This window comes from Siniperca chuatsi, linkage group LG18, assembly GCF_020085105.1.
Source record: "Siniperca chuatsi isolate FFG_IHB_CAS linkage group LG18, ASM2008510v1, whole genome shotgun sequence".
NCBI classification, from domain to species: domain Eukaryota; kingdom Metazoa; phylum Chordata; class Actinopteri; order Centrarchiformes; family Sinipercidae; genus Siniperca; species Siniperca chuatsi.
The window spans coordinates 2,723,099-2,748,660 of record NC_058059.1 but is presented as its reverse complement, the minus strand read 5'-3'; the positions used below and the strand labels follow the sequence as shown (position 1 = coordinate 2,748,660).

General features: G+C 42.3%; 1 protein-coding gene across 3 annotated transcripts; it reads right to left on the bottom strand.

Annotated features, from left to right (window-relative positions):
• Positions 1-636: 636 nt before the first annotated feature.
• Positions 637-23,586, bottom strand: LOC122865509 (transcription factor 7-like 1-B). 3 transcript variants are annotated; one of them, XM_044174032.1, is made up of 13 exons: positions 23,084-23,581; positions 22,653-22,855; positions 22,420-22,489; positions 19,512-19,648; positions 9,019-9,096; positions 5,303-5,420; positions 5,019-5,103; positions 4,828-4,902; positions 3,672-3,788; positions 3,281-3,446; positions 2,519-2,626; positions 2,086-2,134; positions 637-1,644 (listed from the first exon to the last, which is right to left on the bottom strand). In XM_044174032.1, the coding sequence occupies exons 2-13, from the start codon at positions 22,827-22,829 to the stop codon at positions 1,046-1,048; spliced, it is 1,779 nt and encodes a 592-aa protein (XP_044029967.1). In that variant the 5' UTR covers positions 22,830-22,855; positions 23,084-23,581; the 3' UTR covers positions 637-1,045. The 3 variants fall into 3 exon arrangements, with proteins under 3 accessions (XP_044029967.1, XP_044029970.1, XP_044029969.1); XM_044174035.1 differs by having other exon boundaries at positions 5,019-5,100; positions 22,653-23,586; XM_044174034.1 differs by having other exon boundaries at positions 22,653-23,582.
• Between the last annotated feature and the right edge of the window lie 1,976 nt (positions 23,587-25,562).

The following is a 25,562-nucleotide window of genomic DNA, read 5'->3' as shown; positions in this document are numbered from 1 at the left end:
CACAATGACTCTGTGGTCCAGTCTACCCAGTTGTAACTGCCGGGGTTTTCAACGTCTGACACTGTGGGACCCCCAACAACCCTCCGTCACCCCCTTCTAAGTTTTGGAGCTACAAATTTGGGATCATTAAGGAAGTATGATGTTGCCACAGAGTCCGTTAGTTAGTCGAAGGCTACAACTTCACTGTTCATTTAGGCAAATTGGCACCTTTAAAAGTATGCCAAATGAGCCGTTAGCAGATATACCGACAGCTCTCACTGGACTACTTTGATACTGAAGAAAACCTAAAATCATGATGATTCTCAGGCAAGTTCTGCAGTTAAAAGGAGCGTCTTTAAAAGTCACTCTGAAGTAAACGTGTGTGTATCGTGTCTGTGTTCAGATTTGACTGAGTAATGACTGCAAGAATAACGTTTTTAGGTAAATTGCAGTAATCAAGTGTTTTAAAGTACCTTAATCCCATCCATGATCTCCAACTGCCGACTGTGTTGGTGAGCAGGACAAAATACAATAACTAACTTCCTGTTGTTTTCACCTCAGACAGTATCTCTGTCAAAGCTTCTCTAATGCTCGAAAGACCTTCAGCTTTCCAGCTCTGAGAAAAACACCAACTCTCAAGATCACACAGGCAGCATGTCAGAACTCAGTGAATATTTATTAACACATAAGAGGAACCAGAAAATAGATTTACACTCAATACTACCAGGTGGAGAAAAAAAAAGCATTTTTTTTTTAAACAAACCCCCGTGTCACACCTCGCTTTCAAATACAAGAAGTTGATCATTCATAAAAAGTAATTAGAAAAAGTGACCAAAAAATAAACCGTTTCATAAAGTTAGAGATGCAGTCAAATATTGACCAATTATGTCCTTTTCATACTAATATAAAATGTGATACATCTATAAAAAAGTTTAAAAAAGAAAGCTTATTTACAGCGTTAAAAAAGAGGTACAAATCATGTTGAATTGTGTGTATGTGATTTCATTGTTTTTTTTTTTTTATTTGATTTCTTGAATTCACAAAGTAAAAAACAGCACGCAGCTCCTCACAGCTGATTGGTTCTTCTGAGTGAGAATGGCTGCGACTGAGTTAAGGCACCGTGGGAGCTCGCTGCTGATTGGTTAGCGGAGGTAGGAGGCGGGACGAGGAAGGGCTGAGAGAGCAGAGGAGGAGGAGGAGGAGGAGGGGGTGAACACCTAGAAGAAGCCATGTGGGGTGAGGAGATGGGGGTGTCGCAGGAGGACGACGGCGTGGAGGGTCCTGGAGTGACAGTGTTTCGGCTCAGGGGGTGGGGGGTCCTGTGAGGTTTGGTCGTGAGGGACAGCGGCTGCAGCTGCTCGGCGTAGGGCGATGTGTGCCCGCCGTGGCTGTAGGAGGAGTGTGTGTGCTCGGTGTGTGTCGGAGCCGGAGCGGCGGGCGAGGCCAGCGCGGTGGTCGGCGTCGCCGGGGAGTCCAGGGAGGAGGCGGGGCTGGACTGGGACAGGTGTGTGTGCGTCAGGTGGGAGCTGGGGTGCGGATGTGTCAGGTGGGAGCGGGGGTGTGTGTGCGCAGTCTGTGTGAGCGGAGTGTGCGTGTGAGGCGTCTCCTCGGGTGGCACACGAGGTCTCTTCAGCTGCGGGGGGAAGTCCTCTTCAGGTGCAGGAACTGAGAAACAAACACAACTATACCGATCAGTTTGCACTTTAGACGCTCTTACTGAGAATCCAAAGCGAGACACGAGCGGCACAAAAGCACTGCCGAAGCGCTCAGACCACACAGACTCCGACCTCCGTTCGGCCGTCACCAGGTGCGTTTCCATTCACCTGTTTTATGCGCATTTTCAATTTGTGCATAAAAAAGCTGGATGGAAAGGAGATGAAGTCTGGTGGGGACATTTTAGCCACTTTTAAAAAGGTAAGTCTGGTAATATTTTATATTTTTCCCATAAAAAAGACTGAAACCAACAATGAAATGTATCCTACTAACTACACATTAGTATCCAAAGCCACTTCTCCCGGAGACTCGAGGGATTGCTATGACCTGCAAACTAAATCGAGTCCAATATTTATCAAAGAGGCTCTCTGATTCATAGCAGCATCGTCTTACCTTCAAGCTGAGTTTCACTCTTAGCCCTCTTTCTCTTCTTCTTTTTCCCCTAAACAAAAACAAACACATTTAATCAGCTGAAAACCAGACTCTTTGTGCTGACTGGGTTTCACCAGCAGTGATGTCAACATGCAGCAGTCTGAGTCGGATGTTCATTTAGGCAAATTGGCACCATTAAAAGTATGCCAAATGAGCCGTTAGCAGATATACCGACAGCTCTCACTGGACTACTTTGATACTGAAGAAAACCTAAAATCATTCTCAGGCAAGTTCTGCAGTTAAAAGGAGCGTCGGACGTTTATTCGTGAACACCGTCAGAGATAAAGGTATCTTCAGGATGGTGAAAGTCACTCTGAATGTAAACGTGTGTGTATCATGTAAGCTGCATGTCAACATGCAGCAGTCTGAGTCGGATGTGAGCAGCTGCACTCACGTAGTTGTCTCTGGCCGACCAGCCCGGGTACAGTTTGGAGTGGAGGAGTCTCTCTTTGCGAGCCAGTTCGTAATATTTGGCCTGTTCCTCTTTGGACAAAGAATGCCACTGTGGACAGAAAACATCACACTGTCAGTTAGCGCACACACACACACACACACACACACACACACACGCACGCAAAACACAAGCACAACAACATATCAGACGCATAAATTTGCGCACAGATCACTTGCAGTTTCTGCAAAGCGCACAGTGCATGTGTACAACAGTATTACAGTTCAGGGGGGAAATCTGAGGTTTCGAGGATAAAGTTTTGAAACGTTGCAACTTCTTATTAATTTTTCACTTAATTCTCGAAAATTACAACTTTTTACTCGGAATGTCTTTTTTTTCCTTAAATCTTCTTAAATCTTAGACTTTATTATTGAAATATTACGACTATTTCCAAAAACTTTTTCCTTGAAATAATATGACTTTATGATCAAAATATTGTGACAGTTTTCGCGTATATTTTCTCAAAATATTTGGACTTTATTGTATAAATATTATTACTTTTTTCTTGATCATTTTCGGCTTTATCCTTGAAATATTACGACTTTTTTCTGGCAAATTTTCAACTTAATTCTCAAAAATTACACCGTCTTACCAGAAATATTATGACTTTTTTGATCACAAATCTTTGACTTTTTTCTCGAAATATTACGTTATTCTTAAAAACAGTTACACACACACACGTCCATACACAAGTTACACACTAACCCTCTGTCCCAGTATTTGGTTGATGGTAGCGCTCTCTTTAACTTTGCACTGAGCGACCACTTGGGGCCTCTCCTCCCTCATGTACAACATGAAAGCATTAAGTGGCTTCTTTATATGAGGCTTCCTCTCCTCTTCTTTCTCCTGCTGGGCGTCAGGCATCGACTTTCTACAGGGACAAAGGAAAATACAGAATAACAGCACATTACAGACACAGTAAGATGAGCAGAATAACACAAACGTGGGTTAAATTCATTATAATATTCATGCAGGCATCTTGGCAGACAAACACATACTTGAAATCAAACGACAGCTATTTATTTCTGAGGCCATGCATCAAAAGGTATCATTAAATGTAATGAACAGAGGAGTTAAGTCATTTAGATTGTGTTACCCAGGCTGGCTGCTGCATCCAGGCTCCTGCTTGACTCCTGAGGGGACGATGGCGTGGTGGGGGATGGACGACTGGGGGGTCGGCACCAAACGTGGAGAGAAGCCGCTCGACACCAGGCTGCCAACCACACACATCAAATGATGAGCCACGATAAAGTAAACTACATATTCACCAAAGCTGGCCAGAATATAATACAATTAGTAATAAACTTTATTTTTATAGCCCTTTTCTTGGCAAAGTGCTTTACAGGGAAAGGAAAAGAAGCAAGCAATAAAAGCAAATGAAAACTAAATGTAACAATAAAATTATAGAGCTAAAATCATGAAAATTATTTTAATTACGGTTTAATTGTGGAAATAATAAGCAGATTAATCGACACGAGTCATAATATTTAAAGAATAAAGTTGAGAAAAAAGTAATATTTAGATAATAAATTTACAAGAAATTGTCACAATATTTTGAGAATAGAGTTGTACTATTCTCAGCATCAAGTTGTAATATTTTGAGAATAACGTTGAAAATTTATGATAAAAAAAAAAGTTGTAATATTCAGACAGTTGAAAATTTACGAGAACAAAGTCATAATGTTTTGTGAATAAAGTTGTAATATTATAAGAATAAAGTTGAAATTTTACGGGACAAAAAGTTATGATATTGTGAGAATTTAGTAAAAAATGTACGGCCTATAAAATCCGAAGTAACATGAAGCATACTGAGTATTCACAGACGCTTTTACACGAGAGAATGTTTTAGAGAACGTTACGTGGCCTGCCTGGTCTCAACGGGCACGTAACCAGTCAACAGATCGGCGAAATATTTTGGAGAAAGGCCATTTAAAGCCTAAAAGTAATCAGAGGAGTAAAATACAAAACCTGACGGGCAGCAGAGGGGTGACGTGTTCAGTTATAATTCAGGCAGCGGCGTTCTGCACCCGTTTGAGTCAGTGGTGAAAAAGTGCATGACAATATTTGTGGCCGGTAAAAACGATGTACAACTTTATAAAATCAACAGGAGACGAGTACGACTTCTTGCGCTGAAAAAACAAAACAAAAAAGCACGACTGGACAACGTTCTCGGACCGAACTAAAGATCCGTATCAAAAATGACACCAAGGTTACGAACAGTCTGCTTGCCTTTAAAAAATAAAAACACTTACCTTGACATGGAAGCATTCATAGCGAGAGCAGCAGGAGTGAACCCCCCTGCGATGGGATACATGGACTGTCCCTGCCTGCAGAGATAAAGACAAAGACCGACCGTTCAAATGTCCTGCCTTCTTTTCCAACAGTCACGTAAAGATGAAAACAGCTGCGTGTTTTACATTTACAGTACGTGTGTTTTACTCACAGCCATCCAAGAGGGTGCGGGATCTGAGCCATGCCTCCAGGAGAGACGGGGTAGCAGGCCGCATGAGGGGTCCTCGACATACCTGCTGCACGGACAGCAGCACAGGGAAGAGTTATATCCAGCGCGTTCGCTCTGATGTGCGCTCAGAAACATTTATGACGTAGCTCGTAGCTGTTCGGGCGTAAACGGTAGTGCACGGCGGAATACAGTGGTGTTTGTGTTTTGAGGTCAAATTAGTGTTTTTAAGGATTTCACTGGAGGAGAGGTGAGACGACGCTGCTTACCTGTGTCAGGAGAGAAGCCCGGAGAGGCCCTCTGAGGGGAGAAGGCCTCTGGGCTGTAGGACAGCAGTGGATGGAGGTGGGTCATGTGAGGGTGCTGCACCACCGGCACATTGTTAGACTGGAGAGACACACACACACACACACACACACACACACACACACACACACACACACACACACACACACACACACACACACACAGAACAGGTGATTACTGAAGATGCAGTGGTGTCATCTGTCCACCAGGTGTCATAGTTTCCCCTCATTTGGTTATAATAACTGTTTGAATGAAAGCAGTGAGCAGTCCAAGAAGAAAAAAAATGATATGAGGGACGTCTCAACAATAACAAGGACAGACCCCTCCGCCCTCCAGCCTCCCACCTAGCAACACACCTTTTCAGGAATATAAAGTAAAAAAAAAAATTAAATACATTACACCTTTTTCAAGAATTACTCTTTGCGACAGATATATTGTCATTGACATCCAGACAAGAGTACGCTCGATGGCTTTATGAAAATGTATCAGTAGGTCTCGTCAGAGTGGATCTAACTTTCTCTAATTGCTAAATACTGCATTAGATCCCTTTCCCCCCCCAGTGAGTATAGGTGGATGGTATTACAGCTTTCTATTGACAACCAGAGTTGCAAAGGCAATAACATTTAATTTATCTTGTGTCGGATCAAGACCCATCTTTACTGACAGCAATATTTGGAGTCGTTGTCGAAGAAACTAATCTTCCGCATCTGATCTAAGAAAAGCAGCGTGACTGAAGAGCTGCTGTTCTCGGTATCTTCTGTATTTAGTTACTTGTAGCAAGGAAGTAGTAGTGTTTTAGTGACGGACAGATGGGAAACAGACTGTCATTTTATTTTGTGCTGCTTCCCCCCCAGAAGGGACAACCTCTGCTTTAAAAAGGGGCATGAAATAGTGTCTCCTTAAATATGATTAACTTCTTGTTGAAATATGATGCTGCAGCAAAACTAATAATCATTCTAACCAAAGAAATGCTTGTTCAGGAAACAAAGGCAGGTGTAATATAAAGTAGGGGTGGGATAGTTTTAAAAAAGGCAAATTTTATTGACACCTACTTCTGGAACAAACAGTAAAGTCACCACTGAAAACGAACTTTTTTTTTTTTAAGGAAGTAAAAATATTCCAGGAAGCGCCAGTTTGATGAAAAGTCATCATGTGATAACATTCACTACGGTTCATTGCAGAAGTCAAGAGACGTTTATCGCTCAGTGCAGTGCTGTTTTGTTATCCATGACAGTGATAAAGTTAGCCAACGCCCACTAATTATCTATATCAAAACATGTTAACTGTAAGGAAGGATGGGTTGAGCTCACGCTGGGAATCAAAGCTCTTGTTCAGTGCTGACGCTAAAGCTAGAGAGTGAGCACTGATGTCTACAGAGAGCATGAGCTACCTTTCAGCGTGTTCACCTGCGAGTAAGAAACCGGCTATAAGTCGAAACCTGGTTTCTGTAAGCAGGGTAGGGGATTAGAGAAACCTGATTTAGATTTCTCCCGCGTTTCCTTACATGAAGCCAGGTTTCTAATCGGCCTTTTACATGCGAGCATGTGCAGGGCAAAGACTTCAGTATCACCGTGACAGGATGAAAGGAAAGATCATTATACATCTAAGATAATTCCACCTTTAGTCCGACTGAAACTAACATGAGGTAGAATTTAAAACTGTGGTTCCAAACCTTTTTGGCTTGTGGCCCTTAATGCAAGCAGTGGCTGGCTGTGACCGAGCTCAAACAAACTGTTTAATTTGAACGCATTTAAGAGGCCAGAACTAGTTTTTTTTTTCCCCTCAAGAAGGCAAGGACTGGAGAAAAATGACAAAAAAATAAACCTAATTTTGTGTGACCTAACTTTGTTTTTCTTTTCTTGTTGGTCACCTAGCAACCCGCAACAACCGCTGCTCTATAAGTCTAAATATATCAGTTTCCACAGCTGAAATTTGTTTCATTAGGAAGCAGCGTTTTTCATCATGAAAACAGTTCAAATCAGTAAGAAATGCTTCCAAATTAAGGTCAAGGGTCAGAGAGAAATCTGATTACTGGATACGCAGATTAGCACCAGTAACCAGGCTACTGCTGTGCATTTGAACACGTTCTCTGATTTCATGTGAAACCCGGTTTCTTGTTAGTAGGACTGTAGTCGGGGGTTGGAGGTCAGTTGTGACATATACACACTGATATGTTAGGTATGATGGCCTTTCATGCTCTTTTTGTGTGTTGCGGTCACACACACACATATGCTGAAATGATAAGACGCAGACTGCAGTAGAACTATTTATAGCACTTTGGAGGCAAAGAAGCTGCAGATTCTTTGCAGAATGTAAATAATGTAGTTTGTTCTTCTCCTTCACCAATACATAACTCAACACGTGAGTATCCGGAAGATATTAAACAAGAACAACGTGACGGCCGTCCATTCGATAAATGTTTTTGTATTTATCTGTAAAAGCCAATGAGTGACACGAACAATATTAACACTGATCAAGACAGAAATATTTCCTCTGTAGCTGAAACAATTAACTGATGAGTCGATCTACACAATAAATATTTTGATAATCAATTCAATCTTTCATTTAAATTTTTTTTTTTTTTTAATTATGATTTTCAGTCATTTTATAAAAGCAAAAATGCCAAAATTTCACTGGTTCCAGCTTCTGAAATGTGAGTATTTGCTAGTTTTCTTTGTCGTGTGTGATTTTAAACTAAATGTCTTTGGGTTTTAGACTGTTTGATGGGAAAAACAAACTATCTGAATGTGAACTAGGGCTTTTTGAAATTTTGTTGCAGCCTTAATTTCCTCGATAAGCAAATTAGTCATTTTTAAATAGTAGTTAGTAAGTTGCACTGCTTGACAACCAGCAGTCCTTTAAGAACAGACAGCCCACTTCCCAAAATAACCACAGCGGGGGTTGGCTCAAACACGCCACATGATGTCGCCAGAAAGACGAGGGAGATGAGAGCTTCTTCAGGAGGAAACTTAGGAGTAACAGTCACAACGACCTGAAACATAAAGAGCTGCTGTGGCTAACAACAAGACGGCGGTGGTGTGCAGAGATTTTGGCTAGTTAAAGCCTCATTTGGCCACAAAGTGCATGAGACAGTCCCAAACGGGGCAGGGCTACTTAACGTGAAACAGAAAGGTGAGGCACACTATTAACTAGCCGAAAATCTGTGCAAACAGACGGACATACCTCAAACTAAGTTTAAGACCTGAAGCATCACCATCCAGTAAAACAGGTACAAGAGCTTGTTGGCTGAAAAAAGGCTGACCTTGTTACGGTTTGTTGCTAAGGTGTTTCTCTCGAATGCCTTTGAGGCAAATAGATATGGTGCAGATACGCTCGGCCAAAATTAGGTATTCAAAGTAACCAACTTGACTGACCCGAGATATAAGCCCTTCATACAGGGGCATTAATAAGGATTTATACATAAATATTTATTTATTTAAATAGATTTTCAGGTTCTGAATCTACTACTAGGGAATTTTAAATTTAAGTGAACCTTTAAAGCTCAACTTATATCATGATATGCAAGCCTACTGCGTGCATTATACTGGTCTCCCAAAAGATGCAGATTTTGTATGTCAGATGCTACTAAACCTACTGTCTTCTGCACTTTGTCCTCCCCAAACAGTGACGATGGTTGTGTGTGTGTGTGTGTGTGTGTGTGTGGTTAACCAGGTCTCACCAGGTGTGTCGGAGTAGCAGAGTCTCTGATAGATGCTCTTCCTGGGACGTCGAGGAGAGGCCACTGAAACGGCAGGTACTGTGGAGAGAGAGAGAGAGGGACGGTTACCCAGCCATAACACACACACACACACACACACACACACACACAAACACAAACCAAAAGTCATCTTCTACGCATTTAAAACACATTGTTTTTACTCTGAACTGGCACAGAATACATTTTCACACACAGTACTGGATTTAGGAGACTGTGAGTTATAGTGTTTATCGGCTTGTGTGACAGGAAGAAGTAGATTACGAGTACCGACTCTTTCATAACTTGGTCTGTTAAAATGCTCACGGTTTTTCAAGGCAGTCTTGAAACAACAGTCTTCTGAATGTCCTTTCAATGTAAGTGATGGGGGACAAAACCCACAGTCCTCGTTCTGTGCAGAAATGCATTACAAAGTTTATCTGAAGTGAACGTGAGGCTTCAGCAGCACTGAGTTTCTTTGTTGAGCTGCAGTGTATGGACGGTTAGAAAATGGAAACATTTGGTCCTAAAAAGTTAACTAACTAACTTTAATTTGTCTAAAACAAACAGTCGAACTCATATGAACTGTTAGCAAGCGAAACCTACAGACGGGGGACAAATTAAAAGGAAAAACCTGAATAAAAGAGTGGAGAAACATCTATCGGCTGTACTCGAGTCTCACTTGCAAACGAGATCTTGACCTCAATGACATTACCTGATTAAATAAAAAGGTGGTTTATATAAATGAGGGAACATCTTGTGGAGGAACGGTGTTCATCCCTCAAATACAGCTGCACAGACTTGGCAAGGAGCACTGAAGCTGTTCTGAAGCTCGTGGTGGCCAGACTCCATGCTAACACACCCATCTGTATTTCAGCGTTCATATGGGCTCCTGACTGTTGTTTTAAGACAGCCTGGAAGAATTGTGAACCTATCCTTTTAAGTGCAACTTCAATTTGTAATACTGAATAGTATAAATGCAGTGCCCTTTAACAAACGTCAGGTTAGGGGTGGGAGATGTATTGAAAATAATTTGATTAGTCTGAATGTGTTTTTGCGTGTGAAACGTCTACGTTGTGAAAATCCAGTTATAAACAACGTGCACAAAAAGGTCACTTTTAGTCAAAAAGCAACGTAGGTGATAGCTGCTACATTCTTGAGTCTGCGACGTGAACAGATTAGATTAGATTAAACTTTATTGTCATTCCACATGTACGAGTACAAGGCAACGAAATGCAGTTTAGGTCCAACCAGAAGTGCAATAAGCAAGTGCAGGATATAAAGTGTGAGCATGAATGCAGGATAGAGCAGTATTATGAAAATATTTTACAAGTGGTGCTATGGACATTATATACAGATGGCATTACTATAAACAGAAGTATACTGATGGATATGTACAATAATGAATTGGACTGGGCAGAACAGCAGAGCAATGAATATAAAGTAGTGCAATTTATGGAAATAGTTAACAGTGCAGTAGATGAGTTATTGCAGTATTCAGTACATAGTACTGGAGTGCAAATGATGCAGTATATGTATAAATAAATAGTCCGGTAGAGAGCAAAAACAATATCAATGTAGCAGCAATAGTGACTATATATGAGCCTGCTGCAGTTTATGGGACTGTCGTGGCATCAACAAGAGGGGAAAACTGAAAAAAAAAGGCCGATGTGCGCTCTCTGTTTGTGTTTGTTGACGTGGTATCATCTGGTTACGAGGTGAATCCACGGCCCCTACCTACCATGCCAAACATTAGGAGCAGATGGATCAGTGACAAGACTTTTCTGCTCCATCTGTGCTGAAACTTAATTTTGAAGTGGACGTCCGTGCTCTATTAGTCGAAGCTGACAGCCCATGGCTGTGTGGGATAAACTGTATTTTCTGAATATGCATAACAGTGACAGTGGCGCAGGCTTTTTATTATTCTTCTCAACTATCTTGCACACGATGTCCTAAAAATAATGTTTCAATCATGTTTTAGTCTTGCTGCATTTTGCGTGTGAGCATCTGAGTGTGCAGGATGTTGTAGTAACTGCTGAGCCACACATCACTACCTTTGATAACAGGTGAGATAACGCAGTTCAGCGTTGTTCATCTCCCCCATGTTTACGTTCTTTCTGCTGTTCGGTCAACCGACACACTTATATGAGCAGGCGCGACTCGCACAGGAGAAAAAGAAGTTATGGACAAGAGCTCTGTTGTGCTGAAGGTCAAACGGAAATCATAATGAACACCATTATGTTTGCTTGCTCAGACAGTGTGGGGTCTCTCTCTCTGGGTCTCGCGTTAGACAAAGAACAGAGTCCAAAAGGTTTGCCTTCGCCCCACCCCCATTCCCAACACACATACACCCCACCAGCCCCCAAACCACTGGGGTCCCACTGTTGACCGAGTGGTCTGAAACTGGGAGACCGCCCCCCCACGTCTTACCCCACACACAGACGGACACATACAGAGCCCCACAGAAAAAAAAAAAGAGGCCTTTGGTGCTCATTCAACTGTTAGTGACGTCAACAGACTCACAACTGGGACCTTTGACCCTAAACAAGAGGACAGAATCCAAAGGAGGAGACAGTGGCTCTAAAATCTCCTCCTGACTTCCAAGTGACGCATGTTTATGAACGTTTTCATTAATCACTATCCTTTAGTACACTAATCTTGTCCTACTTAGAAGGGTGATAATAAATAGACTTTAATACCTGCATACGGTAAAGCAATAAGTGGAGTCTGCTCCACCGATTTTACACATAAAGGTCAGTTTACTTGTCGAGGAAAGTACGACTCAGCCAATGAAAACAACTGCATAATGTCTCCTGTGGCTCTGGAGGAGATTTCCAAAGTCTGAGAAACTAACCCTGATGATGTCATAGTGATGTCATCAGGGTTATCTCACCTTGGGCTTGGAGACTTTAACAGAAAGCCTGGGGGCATGGCGTTTGAAAAGATGTGGGGCAGGGAGGACTTAACGAAAGACGCTGTTGAGTTTGCATTATGGGAAATGGAGGTTACAGTGTTTTTACAACTTTTGTTATTGTTTTGATGTGCGAGACCCTTAACAGCAGAAACTACATACTGAGCGTTAAAGTGTATTTGGGGTTCAAGACGCTGCTTCCTGATATTTTCTTTTTTTCAGGCGGCTGGCGATGCAATAAGAGACACTTTATAGTGCGAGTCCACACCTTTTCCTTACAGCGCAAATGTGTCTAAATTTTACAAATATTCAAATGTTAAGCATTAATTTGCCTTATAGTGGCTACTTAGGGTCAGTTTCAGTTTTAGCCTGACTTCCGAATTTTCTTATTGTGAACATACACAACAATCGCTGTGTGTAAATGATCTTTCCTGTCACAGTGATACCTTGCCTGTCTGAAGTCACATGTAAAAAAAGCTAATTAAAAACCTGGTTACATGTAAACATGGACCAGAAATCTGCTTTTTCCAGGAGAAATCTAGCTGGAGAAATCTCTGATTCCCTAACCTGATTACAGCAAACGTTTCTCACACACACAACATGTAAGAAATCAAGTTTCTGCAGAAAGCAAACTGTAACCCAGTTACTTGAAGCTCCCCTGTGGAGTTTTCTTGTAAACAAACAAAGTTTATGTTTACATTCAGTGTACTCACAAAAACGCATTGTGTGTATTACTCGAGGCCTAAAAAATGGATTTCCTTCCTCATAAAACATTTGCAACACCGATTTTTCGTAAAAGATTGAAACTGGATTGTTTACTTGCTGGTCCTCTTCTTAAGTACGTATAAATGCACTGAATGCTCAACAGGGACACAATAAATGTTTCCAGTCAGCACAACAAGGAAGCAAGCAGCCATCACGTCCCTATAATTACTCTTATCTCCAGCTCATCTTATTTTGCTTCAGACGGCCATGCAAACACGCATGTGCACACCTCCCCGTACTGCTGTATAAAACCCCATGACATTTACTAACCCCTGCCTGGACACACACACAAGCACAGCAGTGCACACACACACACACACACACACACACACACACACACACACACACACACAAAAACCCAGTAGAAATACACACACAGCAACTCATCCCGTCCCCCATTCAGAGGCCTGAGGAAGCTCTGGCTGAGAGCGCTAACTGGATCCAGCTGTTGGAAATACCAGGAAAATCAATGTACACAGTCTCTCACACACACACACACACACACACACACACACACACATATCCCTGCACAATCAGAGTCTATCACTGAGGGAAGCATAAAGTCACTGTGTGACTAGAGGGGAAAGTTATTAGGCCTACTGCTGTTTACGAAACACTGCGGTAGCGTTGGGCCGACGGACGAAGATGCCATCGTCTGTGGCGGACAGTCATCGACCACCGAGCCCTCTACCATCGTGATTTAAAAACTCGCCGAGATGAACACCCGCCGATTTGTCGAGTAAAATCTCGTTACTGAAAGTGCAATAAAAGCTTCGCGCGTAAAAAGAGTAATTTATCAAAACACTTAGTGCTTTAGAACTGATGAATTTGTATTTTAAGGAGTGTCAGCCAGAGAGTACAAAAATGAAGGATTGGTTTATTCTAATTATAATAATAGCTTCCTGTGCCTGATGCTCCTGTTGATGCTGCGGATAAAGCCAATACAGAACAACACCACGAAGATGTGAAAAAGCTGAGAAACGGGATAATGAATTAGAACGGAAGCTTTCAGCCCACAAAATCTACACTTCTGAGAATATATATGAGTTTGATATTAATAAAACTAAGAAATAGGGCTGTGCATAGTTCAGAGCTTAATCCCTTCTGATTCTGATTCCAGCTCTGCTGATCAATTATGGTTCCTATTTTCAGCACATATAAGCTGCTTTAAGCCAACTTTTTTTCTCCCAATACTGGTTCAGATACCAAAACGCAGCCAATACAGAGTACTGATTCGGCACCTTTGCTCACATTTAGAATCTGTACACCTCACTGCGTAGCACTAATTGGGATCATTTTCATGTAAGCTAACACGGGGCCATTGATTGCTGTGGGGCTGCAACTAACAATTATTTTCACTATTGAGTTATCTGGCAAGCTCTCTCCTCACATTTGAGAAGTAGTTTTTTGTTTTAGAAAACTCCTGCAGACTGTCTCGCTGCCATACCAACATGTAACCTGTTTCTGCTGAGTGACTGAAGATAAGCAGGTGTGGGCTTGGCTAGTACTGGGATGGGAGACCTCCTGGGAAAACTAAGTTGCTGCTGGAAGTGGTGTTGGTGGGCCAGTAGGAGGCAGTCTTCCACCTGGTCCTAATAATAATAATTTTAAAAAATCCCAGTACAGGGACGCTGTGCTGTAGGAGATGAGATGCCCCCCCAAGCTGATGTGTGGTGAGCGTTCTGGCGCAAAATGGCTGCCGTGCATCACCCAGGTGGGTGCAACTTATTGGTGGTGGTTGAGGTGAGTTTCCCTCCTTCACTCTGAAGCGCTTTGAGTATTCACGATACAGCACTATACAAATGTAATCCATTATTATTATTATTATTATTATTATTATTACTGCTGGAATATTTATTTATGATGTTTCGGTCTGTTCGGCCTTCATCAGGTGTACATATACGGGAGTTTTCTCATCTTTAATCAATGCTGGTCTTACTACAAACAAGTTTTGGAAAAACTGAGTGGTTATATCTGAACTGATAATGATCTCTCAATGGGCTGGGATGCTAGGATTTTTAGACAAATTGACATACAGTATATAATAACATACTCTGATCAGTTAAGGTTGCGTGAAACTGCAGTTGAAACCTAAACGATTGAAAAGTCTGACTGAGCAATTATATTGGAAACATTACGCTGCAATGTTGTTTTGCAGCTGCTTGTGTTGCATTCTGGACCTTAGCTCAGAACCAGAAATAAATGGTGGTTAATACTGTCCACAATCTTAACATTGGGAAAACAACATGTATAGTTGTTAATTGATCACTCGTTTACTTAAGAAACCAAAAAGCGTTGTTGTGATTTCATAGCATTTTCAACTTATTGAACTGATCCATCCCTGTAGCTCTCTGCAGCCTCCATAATGTCTGACCGGCCCGATAATGCACTGTTTGCCTCTTCTAACAGCTGCTAATATGTACACATAGTTTGATGGTGTTGACATGAATTTATTTGGCTTTTTTTTTTTTTTAGAAGAAGAAGAAGCAACACTTAATGCCTGAATTGGTATGAGAAGTTCATCAGTTCATCTCGCCCCATGACCAACCTCTCAACACAGCCTCATGCAAAAACCATTCACAGCTTTTATAGATATCCTGCTAACAGATAAACATATGGAAAGAGGTGAAGACATAACTTTGCAGCATGTGCTTAGGCTTTGTTACGATGGAGAGCCAGAGTTTTAATGTGTGTGTGTGTGTGTGTTTATGTTTGCATGTATATAGGGAGCGTGAGGTTGTTGTTTTAGACAGGTCATCCTCTTGGTATTTTAAGACTTTGGAGACAATGTCGAGTAAACAGAGGAATTCTGGGATTGTTCAGCCTGCTGAAAGGGACCAACTTTAACTAAACAAGCACAGCCACAGCCACAGCCACATTCACACACACACACACACACACACACACACACACACACACACACACACACACACACAAAGACACAGGTGGTCATCAGCTTTGTCAACATAAACCTTTTAACAGAGAGTGAAAATTAAGCAAGACGCCTGCCTTCTCCAGTATGATCAACACATACCAGGTAGCTTATCTCTCCTCAGTCCTCTTCCTGCCATTCACTGCTGCTCAGGTGTGACACTGGTATGAAGGTTGGTGTGTGGGTGTGTGTGTGTGTGTGTGTGTGTATGCATGACGATTTGAAAAGTCAGCAAACCTCTGAGCAGGGTTGGAAATTAGTACCAGCCACATACAGACACAAAATAATGATTTACTATTACGGTTGGGTGATATGACGGTATATACCGTGCAACGGTAGAAATATGTCCACTGGTAGAGATTTGGCAATACCGTTTCCACCGCGGGAGCGCACTAATTCGCATTTACAAATTGGTTCTGGCGATGTCAGGCTAACCCCCGAGTGTCACTGCTATATATTCGGGGCAGGCTACGTAGCAAATCAGGGCTGGATGCTCTCGTGATTTCGCCAACCCAGCTGCCTCGGACGGTAACGTGATTTGGGCAGCAGGACTGCTTACCACGTTCACATGTGACGTGAGAGCGACAGTTGGTGGCGATAATGCACCTCTCGGCTGGTTTGTCAACCGCTGCAAAAGAAGAGTGACAAGAAAACATGGAGGAGGAGAGTTAAACTGTAAATACAGAGCAGGCGACATAACTTGTTACAAAAAAGGGGTGCGACTTCTGTAGCGTGGACATGGTAAAGCTTCCATTTTGAAATGAATATGTACCTTGTTTTTAGGGTCACGGTTCGGTACGTTTTTGGTACAGCAGGAAAAACAAAGAAATGTATTTTTGTAATTTATTTTGAAAAATGCGAGGAAGTTTTTGTTTGTTTGGAAGTTCCAAATAAAAGAAAATAATCAAATGTGATGAAGTACGGTATTTTAGTAATTTTAAACCATTTCTTAATGGAATTTACAGAACAATCACTGTATCGTGATAAAGGTCCGTTTCAGGTGAAACTAGGCAGGTTAAACAGCAGAAACTCAGGTAGACTCCTTCCTGAGGGCGGGGCTTAAGTAACACAGAGTAGCTTAAATTTCTGAGTTCTCAGACCATTTTCACAATTGAGAATGACTTCCGGAGCCGAAACGTCTTGATTCTGAAAACAGTGTCCGGATGGCTACGACTGAAACCTTTTCTACGATGGGACACTCCTGGACGAATGAGGAACTACACCGTCTGTATCGTGATAGATACCGTTACCGTGATATAAAATTACATATACCATGATAGAAGATTTTGGCCATATCGCCCACCCCTATTTATTGAGTGGCTGGTGAATTTAAAACATTTATCTATCCGTGGCTGGTAGATGTTCACATTTTAAAAAGTTAATTTCCCACCCTGCCTCTGAGCCAACCAGGTCTTCCTCTTTACACTTTGTGGCGTGCATCGTAGCACTGCTGGACCAGTTAGGTCGTATTCAGACCAAATCAGGCGTTGGAGCGATTAGCCTCGGGGTTGTGCGGCTGTGTAATTTGGTCTGAATCTGCCCTTAAAGAGTAGAGACAGAGGTGAGGAGCAGACTGGAAGTAGGTGGGGGAGGTTAGTAGAGGATGGCAGAGTAAGCAGACAGGTTGTCTACACGCTGCCTTCTGCTTCCTGCCTGCGTACATGAGTACAGTAAACAGCCTGTATTATGGTTCAGGTAGCGTCCAACTAACGATAGCTTGTTTAGCTTGACTTGCCTTCAGACTGGCAGGCGCATCTCCTCCTCTGTCTCTTATAAACACATCTAACTCTCTTACTGAGAAGGCTGAAAAGTACACAAGCTCTTCATTGTGTAAAGATAAATGCGAGGGGGGAACCAATGCAGAGGAAGAGAAGGCATAAGTGTGTTGTCTCAAGGCAACATGCAGTCTGAGCACAAACAAGCAATCAGTCAGCCACAGTGGAAATGTGTGTGTGTGGGGAGAAGCCACGGGCAGTGTGTTAGGTATAATGAGGTGTAACGATCCCCCTGTGGAGCCATGCATTAAGACCATTCAGACTCTGCTAATGACAACAATGGCCCACTAACAAGGGGGGGGGGGGAGCATTACAAAGCTGAGGAATGCAGGTGTTTGTGTGACTCGGTTTGGCTGTGTGTTTAGCCTACATGTGCGTCTGGGATAAATCCACAGAGGAAAGACTTTCAAAACAAACCAGAGAAGGAAAAGAAATCCCAAACCTGTGTCACTGTGCAATCAAAATGCTAGAAACCTCTCTTATTTTTGCCTCTGAGCTCAATAAAATGTATTAAGCCCTAAAAAACTATTCAGGGTTAAGGCTCGGTATCGCCTGAAATGTTTTGATACCATGTACCAAACCTAATACTGTTTTTGATACCTTTACTTTGAGAAATAGAAGTATGTATTTCTACATTCTACATCTATTTAATAAAATCTATTTGTCAAATGTTCTCTAAACACAAGAACCAAAACAAAATGCGTTCAAAAACTGGCAAAATTATGATTTAAATCAGTAAATATCGGATGAAAGAAAAAGTAAACATAACCAGACAGTCAAGGTCAGTGTCCTGTACTCCGTGTGACACATTTCAGTAGTAGCCAAGAGTTTAGAAATACTGACGGGCCCACACACCCCTCAACCAGAAACTAAAAACAGGACTAGTTTAATTACTTGGATTTTTCACGTCTTACTTATTATCCTGTTTATTTACTTTATGTACATTTTTATTCCCAACATGAACATCTAAATGGTGAGTTTAAAGCCTTCTCCATACCGCCAGGAATAAAAGTTTGGAGGCCTAAAAGTAGTAGTCAAATGTGAACATTTTGAGCCTAGAAATACCGGAATCAGCCTACTAACCATGTGTACGTCTAAGTGTAAAAAGTACTGAGGACATGACCTCAGCGTCTTCAGCGTTAGCTACGGCCCTGCTACCAGCACTCTGCTGGTACTGTACTTGCTTCATTCCATAGAAGAAGCTGTTGTTTTAACTGCACACCACACTGCAGACCACACTCCTCTACAAAAAAACAGACAGAGAACTGCTCAAACAGCCTCCTTGTGCTTGAGGTCATGCCTTCTCAACAGTCCTCTGCAATATTTTCCTTAAACTACTCTTTAATTCCTTAAAAATGCCCCTGTGCCAACGGGGCAATTTTTAGATTAGTTGCCATGAGTGTTAATGTATTAAACCATCAAAAAGTATCCCTATAATCCAAGATGAGCTTCCATAAAGCTCTAGGGACTGGGAAATTGGGCAACACACTGTCAATCCTGCTGTGCAACAGCCAGCTAAAGCAGCTAATCTGCTGCACAGCACCAGCCATGATGAGAGCTCATTCCTATTCCTGCTGCAGGGAGGCAACTTCCACGAGACTGTGTCCAGGCCTGTCTCACCCTGTACCATCACAAACCACCTTATCATAACAGGCCGCTGGCAGCTCACTCTCTCACACACACAATATGCAAACACACACACACACACACACCCCAAATCAAATGCAAGTGCACAAAAGACCGCTTTCAGAACAATGGTGAGTCAGTGGTATCCAGGTCTCAATTTGCAAAACAATATCCCCACAATGTGAAGCAGCTAGAACCTGTTGCCGTGTTCTGGGCGAGTCAGGGTTTAAGTTTCACCTGTGAACGAGTTCATTTACATGACGTCAGCGTCTCATAAACTTCTTCCCCAGCCACAGCGGTGCAGCTTCACCAGCCAATCAGCCAAAGTCTGCATAGGCAACTGACGACTTTGGGGCCGGGCGGTGCAGTGACAAATAAAGATAGAGGAAACCACAGGGCCAACAAACCTGGGTGTAGACGCTCTGCTATAGCCACAGTAACCTTTGTGAGTGTGTGTCTGCCGTCTTACCGTCCTGGCACTTGGTGTGAGAGCTCCGTTGGTGAGGTAGGGACTACAGAGGTTCCCGAGGTCTGGGATCATGAAGAAGGGATATCCAACATACGGAGAGGGCTGGAAGAGACCTCCATCCTGCCGTCTCCTCAGCACTGAGAAACAAGTTCGACATTAGTGTGCAGCACTCACACAAAGGCTCACTCCAACGGATTTTACACATAAAGATCAGTTCTCTCATCGTGGAGAGAACTCAGCTTATGAAAACAGTTGTGTAATGTCTTCTGTGGGTCTGAAGGGAGCTTTGTCAAGTCTGAGAAACCCTGATAACATCATCTGGGTTATTTTCAATCATGAGTTGAGACCAAAACAAATTGACTGATAACCTGCATTATAAACTGGGGAGTTTGAAAGATGGCGGAATTTAATTAAAGGATCCAGTCTTTTTTTTAACTCATACGAGGACCTAAAAGTGAGGTTATCTCTGCCTCCGCTGCACCGATATTGACCTTTTTATTAATATATCTTACAAGTCCCCCAACTTTATGAAAGTAGATTATGTTTTCTCCCACAAGTTTCTGGTGCCTACAGTGATTGTCGATAGTGACAACAACATTATGGACATTGCAGAGAGGCTGATTTTCAGGAACATACATCTAATGAAGCAATTTCCACTGCAAAACTTCTGCTCGCTAAAGAACAGGGCGCATTACTTCTTGCTTTGTTTTGTGGAAAACATGGCAGACACTGCAGCCAGTTCCACTGAATGGCTGCGGGTTAGAAGAAAGGTGAGTGCAGAACTTACAATGTTAACTCGTGATGCTATAGACAGATGTGTATGGTGTGTTGCTTGCTAGGATGAGGTAGCTAAAGAGGCTTGGCTGGTTCGTTTGGTGGATGGAGCAGCATGCTGCAGGTGGCTAGATGGCTACATGCTAGTTAGCCTGGACCAGCATGTTGTTGGCTAATGGTGTTAGACAGAAGAACTGTTGATTGCCAAGGTGGGGCAGCTGTAGAAGATCGTTCCGTTATATGGTGGCTCAGGCAGCATGCTAGTTAGCTTAGCACGATAGTTGGCTTAAACATGCTGTTTGTTGTTTGGTCTAGTTGGTGTCTCGGGCAGTATGCTGGTTAGCTTAGCATGATAGTTGGCTTAAACATGCTGTTTGTTGTTTGGTCTAGTTGGTGTCTCAGGCAGTATGCTAGTTAGCTTAGAGTGCTAGTTACTTTAACAGGTTGTTTGGTTAATTTGATGGCTCAGTAGGCATGCTAGTGTAGGAGTGTATGATGTTGCTTGCTAAGATGAGTTAGCGCAGGGTGATTATTCGTTGGTTAGCACGCTGTTAGCTGGTGATATTGTAGACAAAAGTGAATATAACGACGGGCTGTGTTGAGTGTGTGGGTGCAGGTAAACTGGTGGTTCCAGTTATTGAGAGGGTGCCCGCCTGATGACCCTGTAGACTTGGCTGCGCTCTTACACTCACACACAAATTATTTTTGATACCATGTTCCTTTATTTGATAATAATTTAAGAAACGCCTCTCACAACAGAGGGGCTGCTAAATAGTGGCTACTGATATGACTAGTGGAACGAGTTATACAGTGATGGTGGTTGGACTACAGAGTGGACCATGGCATTCACGTGAAGTTGCCTATCAAGCCAGTTGGGCCAGCCACTGTGGTTTAACCTGAGCAGATACGATGTAGATATAAGGCAGGTAGGGTTGGTTATCATTTGAATTTTATCGATTCCCATTCTGCTTATCGATTCTAGTTCTTATCGATTCCAAGTTTCAATTCTAATATGGTAAAAATAAATAAATAAATTAGATGAGGTCAAATGTTTAAATAACAAAAATTTGAGCATTTGACTTTTATCATTTCATTAAAATAAGTAAAGTCTTTTTAACTGAACATTAACAAAGTAAATACATACAATAAAAACGTATGCTCCACAGTCAGTACATACATTTTCTTGTGGATGCTGTAGTATCCCTGGCTGATGACGCACCCGCGGTCCATCTTCCATCACTGTTGTGACGTTAGCCATGCACGCTCGTATCTAAACAAAATCGACACGCTGTTGCGTCGATGCATGACGTGGACAGGTCCTGGCAGATAGCCACATCCTTGCAGTTATGTAGACTTTGTTCGCAGTAATGAAGGTTTATAGGATTTGGAACCGATAAGCAGAATTGAAATTCGATTTTTTTTAATGGGTACCCGGTTCTTGGCATTTTGAAATTGAGTAGCCAAATATAGAACTGGTTTTGCTCCTACAGATGTGATACTGATGCTATCTAATTCGCTTTATTTGTGGTTAGGGGATGAATGTTACTTTATTAATTACTTCAGAGGTGATATAATTACGTAGAGCTATCTTTTGTCCTATTGTGATGTTTTGTCTCAGTGTTTGTCATTAGAGAGTTAGTTTGTATTGAGGTCAGATGTTATGTGTATTTTAATTTTTATTGAAAGTATTGTAAATACATTATGAGGACTACAAGGAAGAGTACCTAATGGGGATCTAAACAAACAAACAAACTGTGATTGCAGCTTTCTATCACAGTAAGTAAAAGAAAGTAAACACAGCAATTGCCTGGCAGCAGTCTCCTATTTGGTAGTGAGATAAGGAGAAATAGAAGCTACCTGGATGTCTCCAGCCATATATGTATGCGCTTTATATCACAAAGGAATGTAATTAAAGTAGGACATGGCATGATCACGTACAATAAATTACACTGAATTATAAATAAAAACCTACAGCAGTACAGCCATTAAGTATAAATCCAGCTTAATACTAAATCGCTTTAACTCTTTACATGTATACTGAGACATTAATGAGACACATAACTTCAAGGCAAAAGCTGCCAAGCACTGTGAGGATTCCCACACAATGCAAATAGATAAAGAGTGCCTTCATTACCTTCTTCAAACAGCTGGCTCTGTCTGGCCCTGCTCTCCAAATCTGGACTGGGCTTGGGGCGTCTGTCTGCCTGCACAGAAACCACACACAGAAACGTAAACAAAGACAGACGAGCACCGTGGAGCTTGTGGAAAAAACACACACACAAGCAACTTCTACTGTGGATCTACCAGACGATGGGAAAGTTGATAACAACAACAACAACAACAACAACTGGCCCCCAGTTAACTCACCTCTGAGTCCGAGCTGCTGTTAGTCTCGGACTCGTTGACCAGAGAGGACTTGACATCGTCCAGGTCCCGTTCAGCAGACGCATTCCTCTTCTCCTCCTGTTCCCCTTCGTCTTTAAACGCAATCAGTTCATCATTTGCTCCCAAGTCGTCTCCGTCTCCCCCGTTTAGCTGCGGCATGTTCGGACGTTAGCTGCAACAGCTAACTAACATTAAAGGTTGAGTTTAGACCGAGTTGATGGCTAACTTACAGTTAGTTTAAAAAAAACAAACAAAAACAAAACAACCCACAAGACTGGAAAACCCTTAAGAAAATATGTATAACGTTAGCTGTGTGCCAAACGCATCACAACCAGCGCTAACGTTAATTTGAGTGATTGTTTGAAAACTAGCTTAAAAAAAAATTAGCTAACAAGCTAACGTTAGCTAGCTACCTGCGGCGTTCACTGACGCGTCAGTTTCTGGCGTCGAACTCCTGAGGTGTGGAAGTCCTCCGCGAGCGCGTTTCCACCAAGAAAGTCCCCCCCAAAAAAAGCGGCGCATTGACAGTAAATGCTCCAAATGGTTAAAAAATTATCATAAGAACCACTCATAACCAAACCAGTACCGCTGACATTATAACACCGAGTCCGTTCGCACCGACTGAAAAGTTTACGTCCCCTTCCGTGCGGTTACTCCAGTGGAAAAAGTAGAGGCCCTTTTTGATTTAATTCCTCCATCGTTAACGTTAGTCCACTTTGAAACGTGCATAATTCCTCCCCCACGCACTAACGGCGATTTAAAGTAGTCCGTTTCCGCATATTACAATCTTTGCTGATTCAAGACGTTTTCTGGAGGCTTGCGGTGTGGAGGCGTGGGAAACGGACAGACTGGTTGGTGTTTCTGAAGTGGAGTGGAAGGAAAAGACTGCGGGGCTGGATGCACTGAAGGGGAAGGGGGAGGAGGGCTGGGGATCCTCACAGATCTCAGGTCAGTTTAGCAAGCACGCTCCTCTGGTTGCGCTGCACGAGAGCAGCTAGCTGAACTGATCCTGGACCAGGCACAACAGGTTGATGCCATTTGTTTGCAGAGGAGGCACAAAGAGGAGGGAAGGAGGAGTTTAGCCGAACAAAAAGGACACTTTCAGACCTTAAAGGAGCAGTTAGACGCTTTTGGGCCTCATGACCCGAGGAGGGGGAAACTTCATGTTTCCAGTGGTGGAAGAAGTAGCCTACTCATGTCTTTAACTGGTCATACCACACTGTAAAAATACTTTATTACATGTAAAAGTCCGCACTTAAAATAAAGGTACAGAAGTATCTGCAAGATAAACTTAAAGATCTTAAAGATATATAATACTACTTACTAAAAATTACATCTCCTCCTTCTCCCTCACTGACAAGTCCAGAATCTATGAATATGCAAATACTGATCAGAGGTTTCAGAGGTTTTAACTGCTGGACACAAGATGTCTCCTTCACTGAAAAGTCCATTCTCAGTGTTTGTGACCCGGAGGCTTCGAGGAGCCTATGGTGGTCCAGTCTGAAACTTACTGGACCACCATAGGCTCCAAACTGGTTGTGATGCAATAAATCCTGCAGATGCGTCCAGGTGTTACGCTGAGATTTAAGGTGAGCTCGGAGAAGCTTTCCTCCTTCAGCAGATGAATGTGAAAACAAACTCATGCATCATTATACACGCTCAGACGTCACAGTGAAGTGACAAGAATCAAAACACGTTTTTGAGTGGACGGGGACTTAATCAAAAGTAAATGAATAAATAAATGAATGCCAAATAAACAACTTTGAATATTCTAATGTGAAATAATATCAGTAAATAGCTGCTATTTGTAACTCCAAATAACAGCCGTGGACGGATTCTGAAACAATGGGCCCCTGGACACTGACATGTGAAAGTGTCATTTGTAGTCATTTTGCATCTCTTTGTGGTCGCTTTGCATCTCTTTATAGTCAGTTTGAGTCTCTTTGTAGTCAGTTTGCATCTCTTTGTGGTCGCTTTGCATCTCTTCGTGGTTGCTTTACATCTCTTTGTAGTCACTTTGAGTCTCTTTGTAGTCAGTTTGAGTCTCTTTGTGATCGTTTTGTGTCTCTTTGTAGTTGGTTTGTGTCTCTTTGTAGTCAGTTTGCATCTCTTTGTAGTCACTTTGAGTCTCTTTGTAGTCAGTTTGCATCTCTTTGTAGTCACTTTGAGTCTCTTTGTAGTCAGTTTGCATCTCTTTGTAGTTAGTTTGAGGCTCTTTGTGATTGTTTTGTGTCTCTGTAGTCAGTTTTCTATCTCTTTGTAGTCAGTTTGAGTCTCTTTGTGATCGTTTTGAGTCTCTTTGTAGTCAGTTTACATCTCTTTGTAGTTAGTTTGAGGCTCTTTGTGATCGCTTTGTGTCTCTTTGTAGTCGGTGTGTGTCTCTTTGTGTTGGTTTTAGGTCACCTTGTGGTCGTTTTGTGTCTCTTTGTGGTCGCTTTCCGTCTCTTTGTAGTCAGTTTGAGTCTCTTTGTGGTGGTTTTGCATCTCTTTGACCTTCTGACTCTGGTAGGGGCACCTGGCCACCCCTCTGGCCCCACCCCTGGTACTGTGTTCAGGTTGTTTCAGAAACTGTATGGCATCGGTGAACATCAATCGAAATGGAAATCTGAGGTTAAAATGATGAGCGTTGGAGGCTTGCTGAAGGAAGTAAGTCCTTTAAGTAACTTAGCTTTTTAAAATGAGCTACATCTAACTTTGTGTGTTTCCAGGTGTACGTGAAAAAGTGGTATAAAGTCTTTAGTGTCTCCAGAGGGAGCCGTGTGAAGTCTGATAAATGTCCTCAAGTGATGTCACTTGAGTCAGCGTCGGTCGGGGCTGAAGACTACAAGTTTGAAAATGAAACAAATGTGTTGGTGTGGAGTTAGAGAGCAGTGAGCTCTGCAGACCGCTGCT

Coding starts and splice junctions, on each gene's coding strand:
- LOC122865509 (XM_044174034.1), bottom strand. CDS start 22,829: ATGCCGCAGCTAAACGGGGGAGACGGAGACGACTTGGGAGCAAATGAT. Junction 4,903..5,018: donor CCGCACCCTCTTGGATGGCT/GTGAGTAAAACA, acceptor TTATCTCTGCAG/GCAGGGACAGTCCATGTATC. Junction 3,447..3,671: donor GGATGCAGCAGCCAGCCTGG/GTAACACAATCT, acceptor TTGTCCCTGTAG/AAAGTCGATGCCTGACGCCC.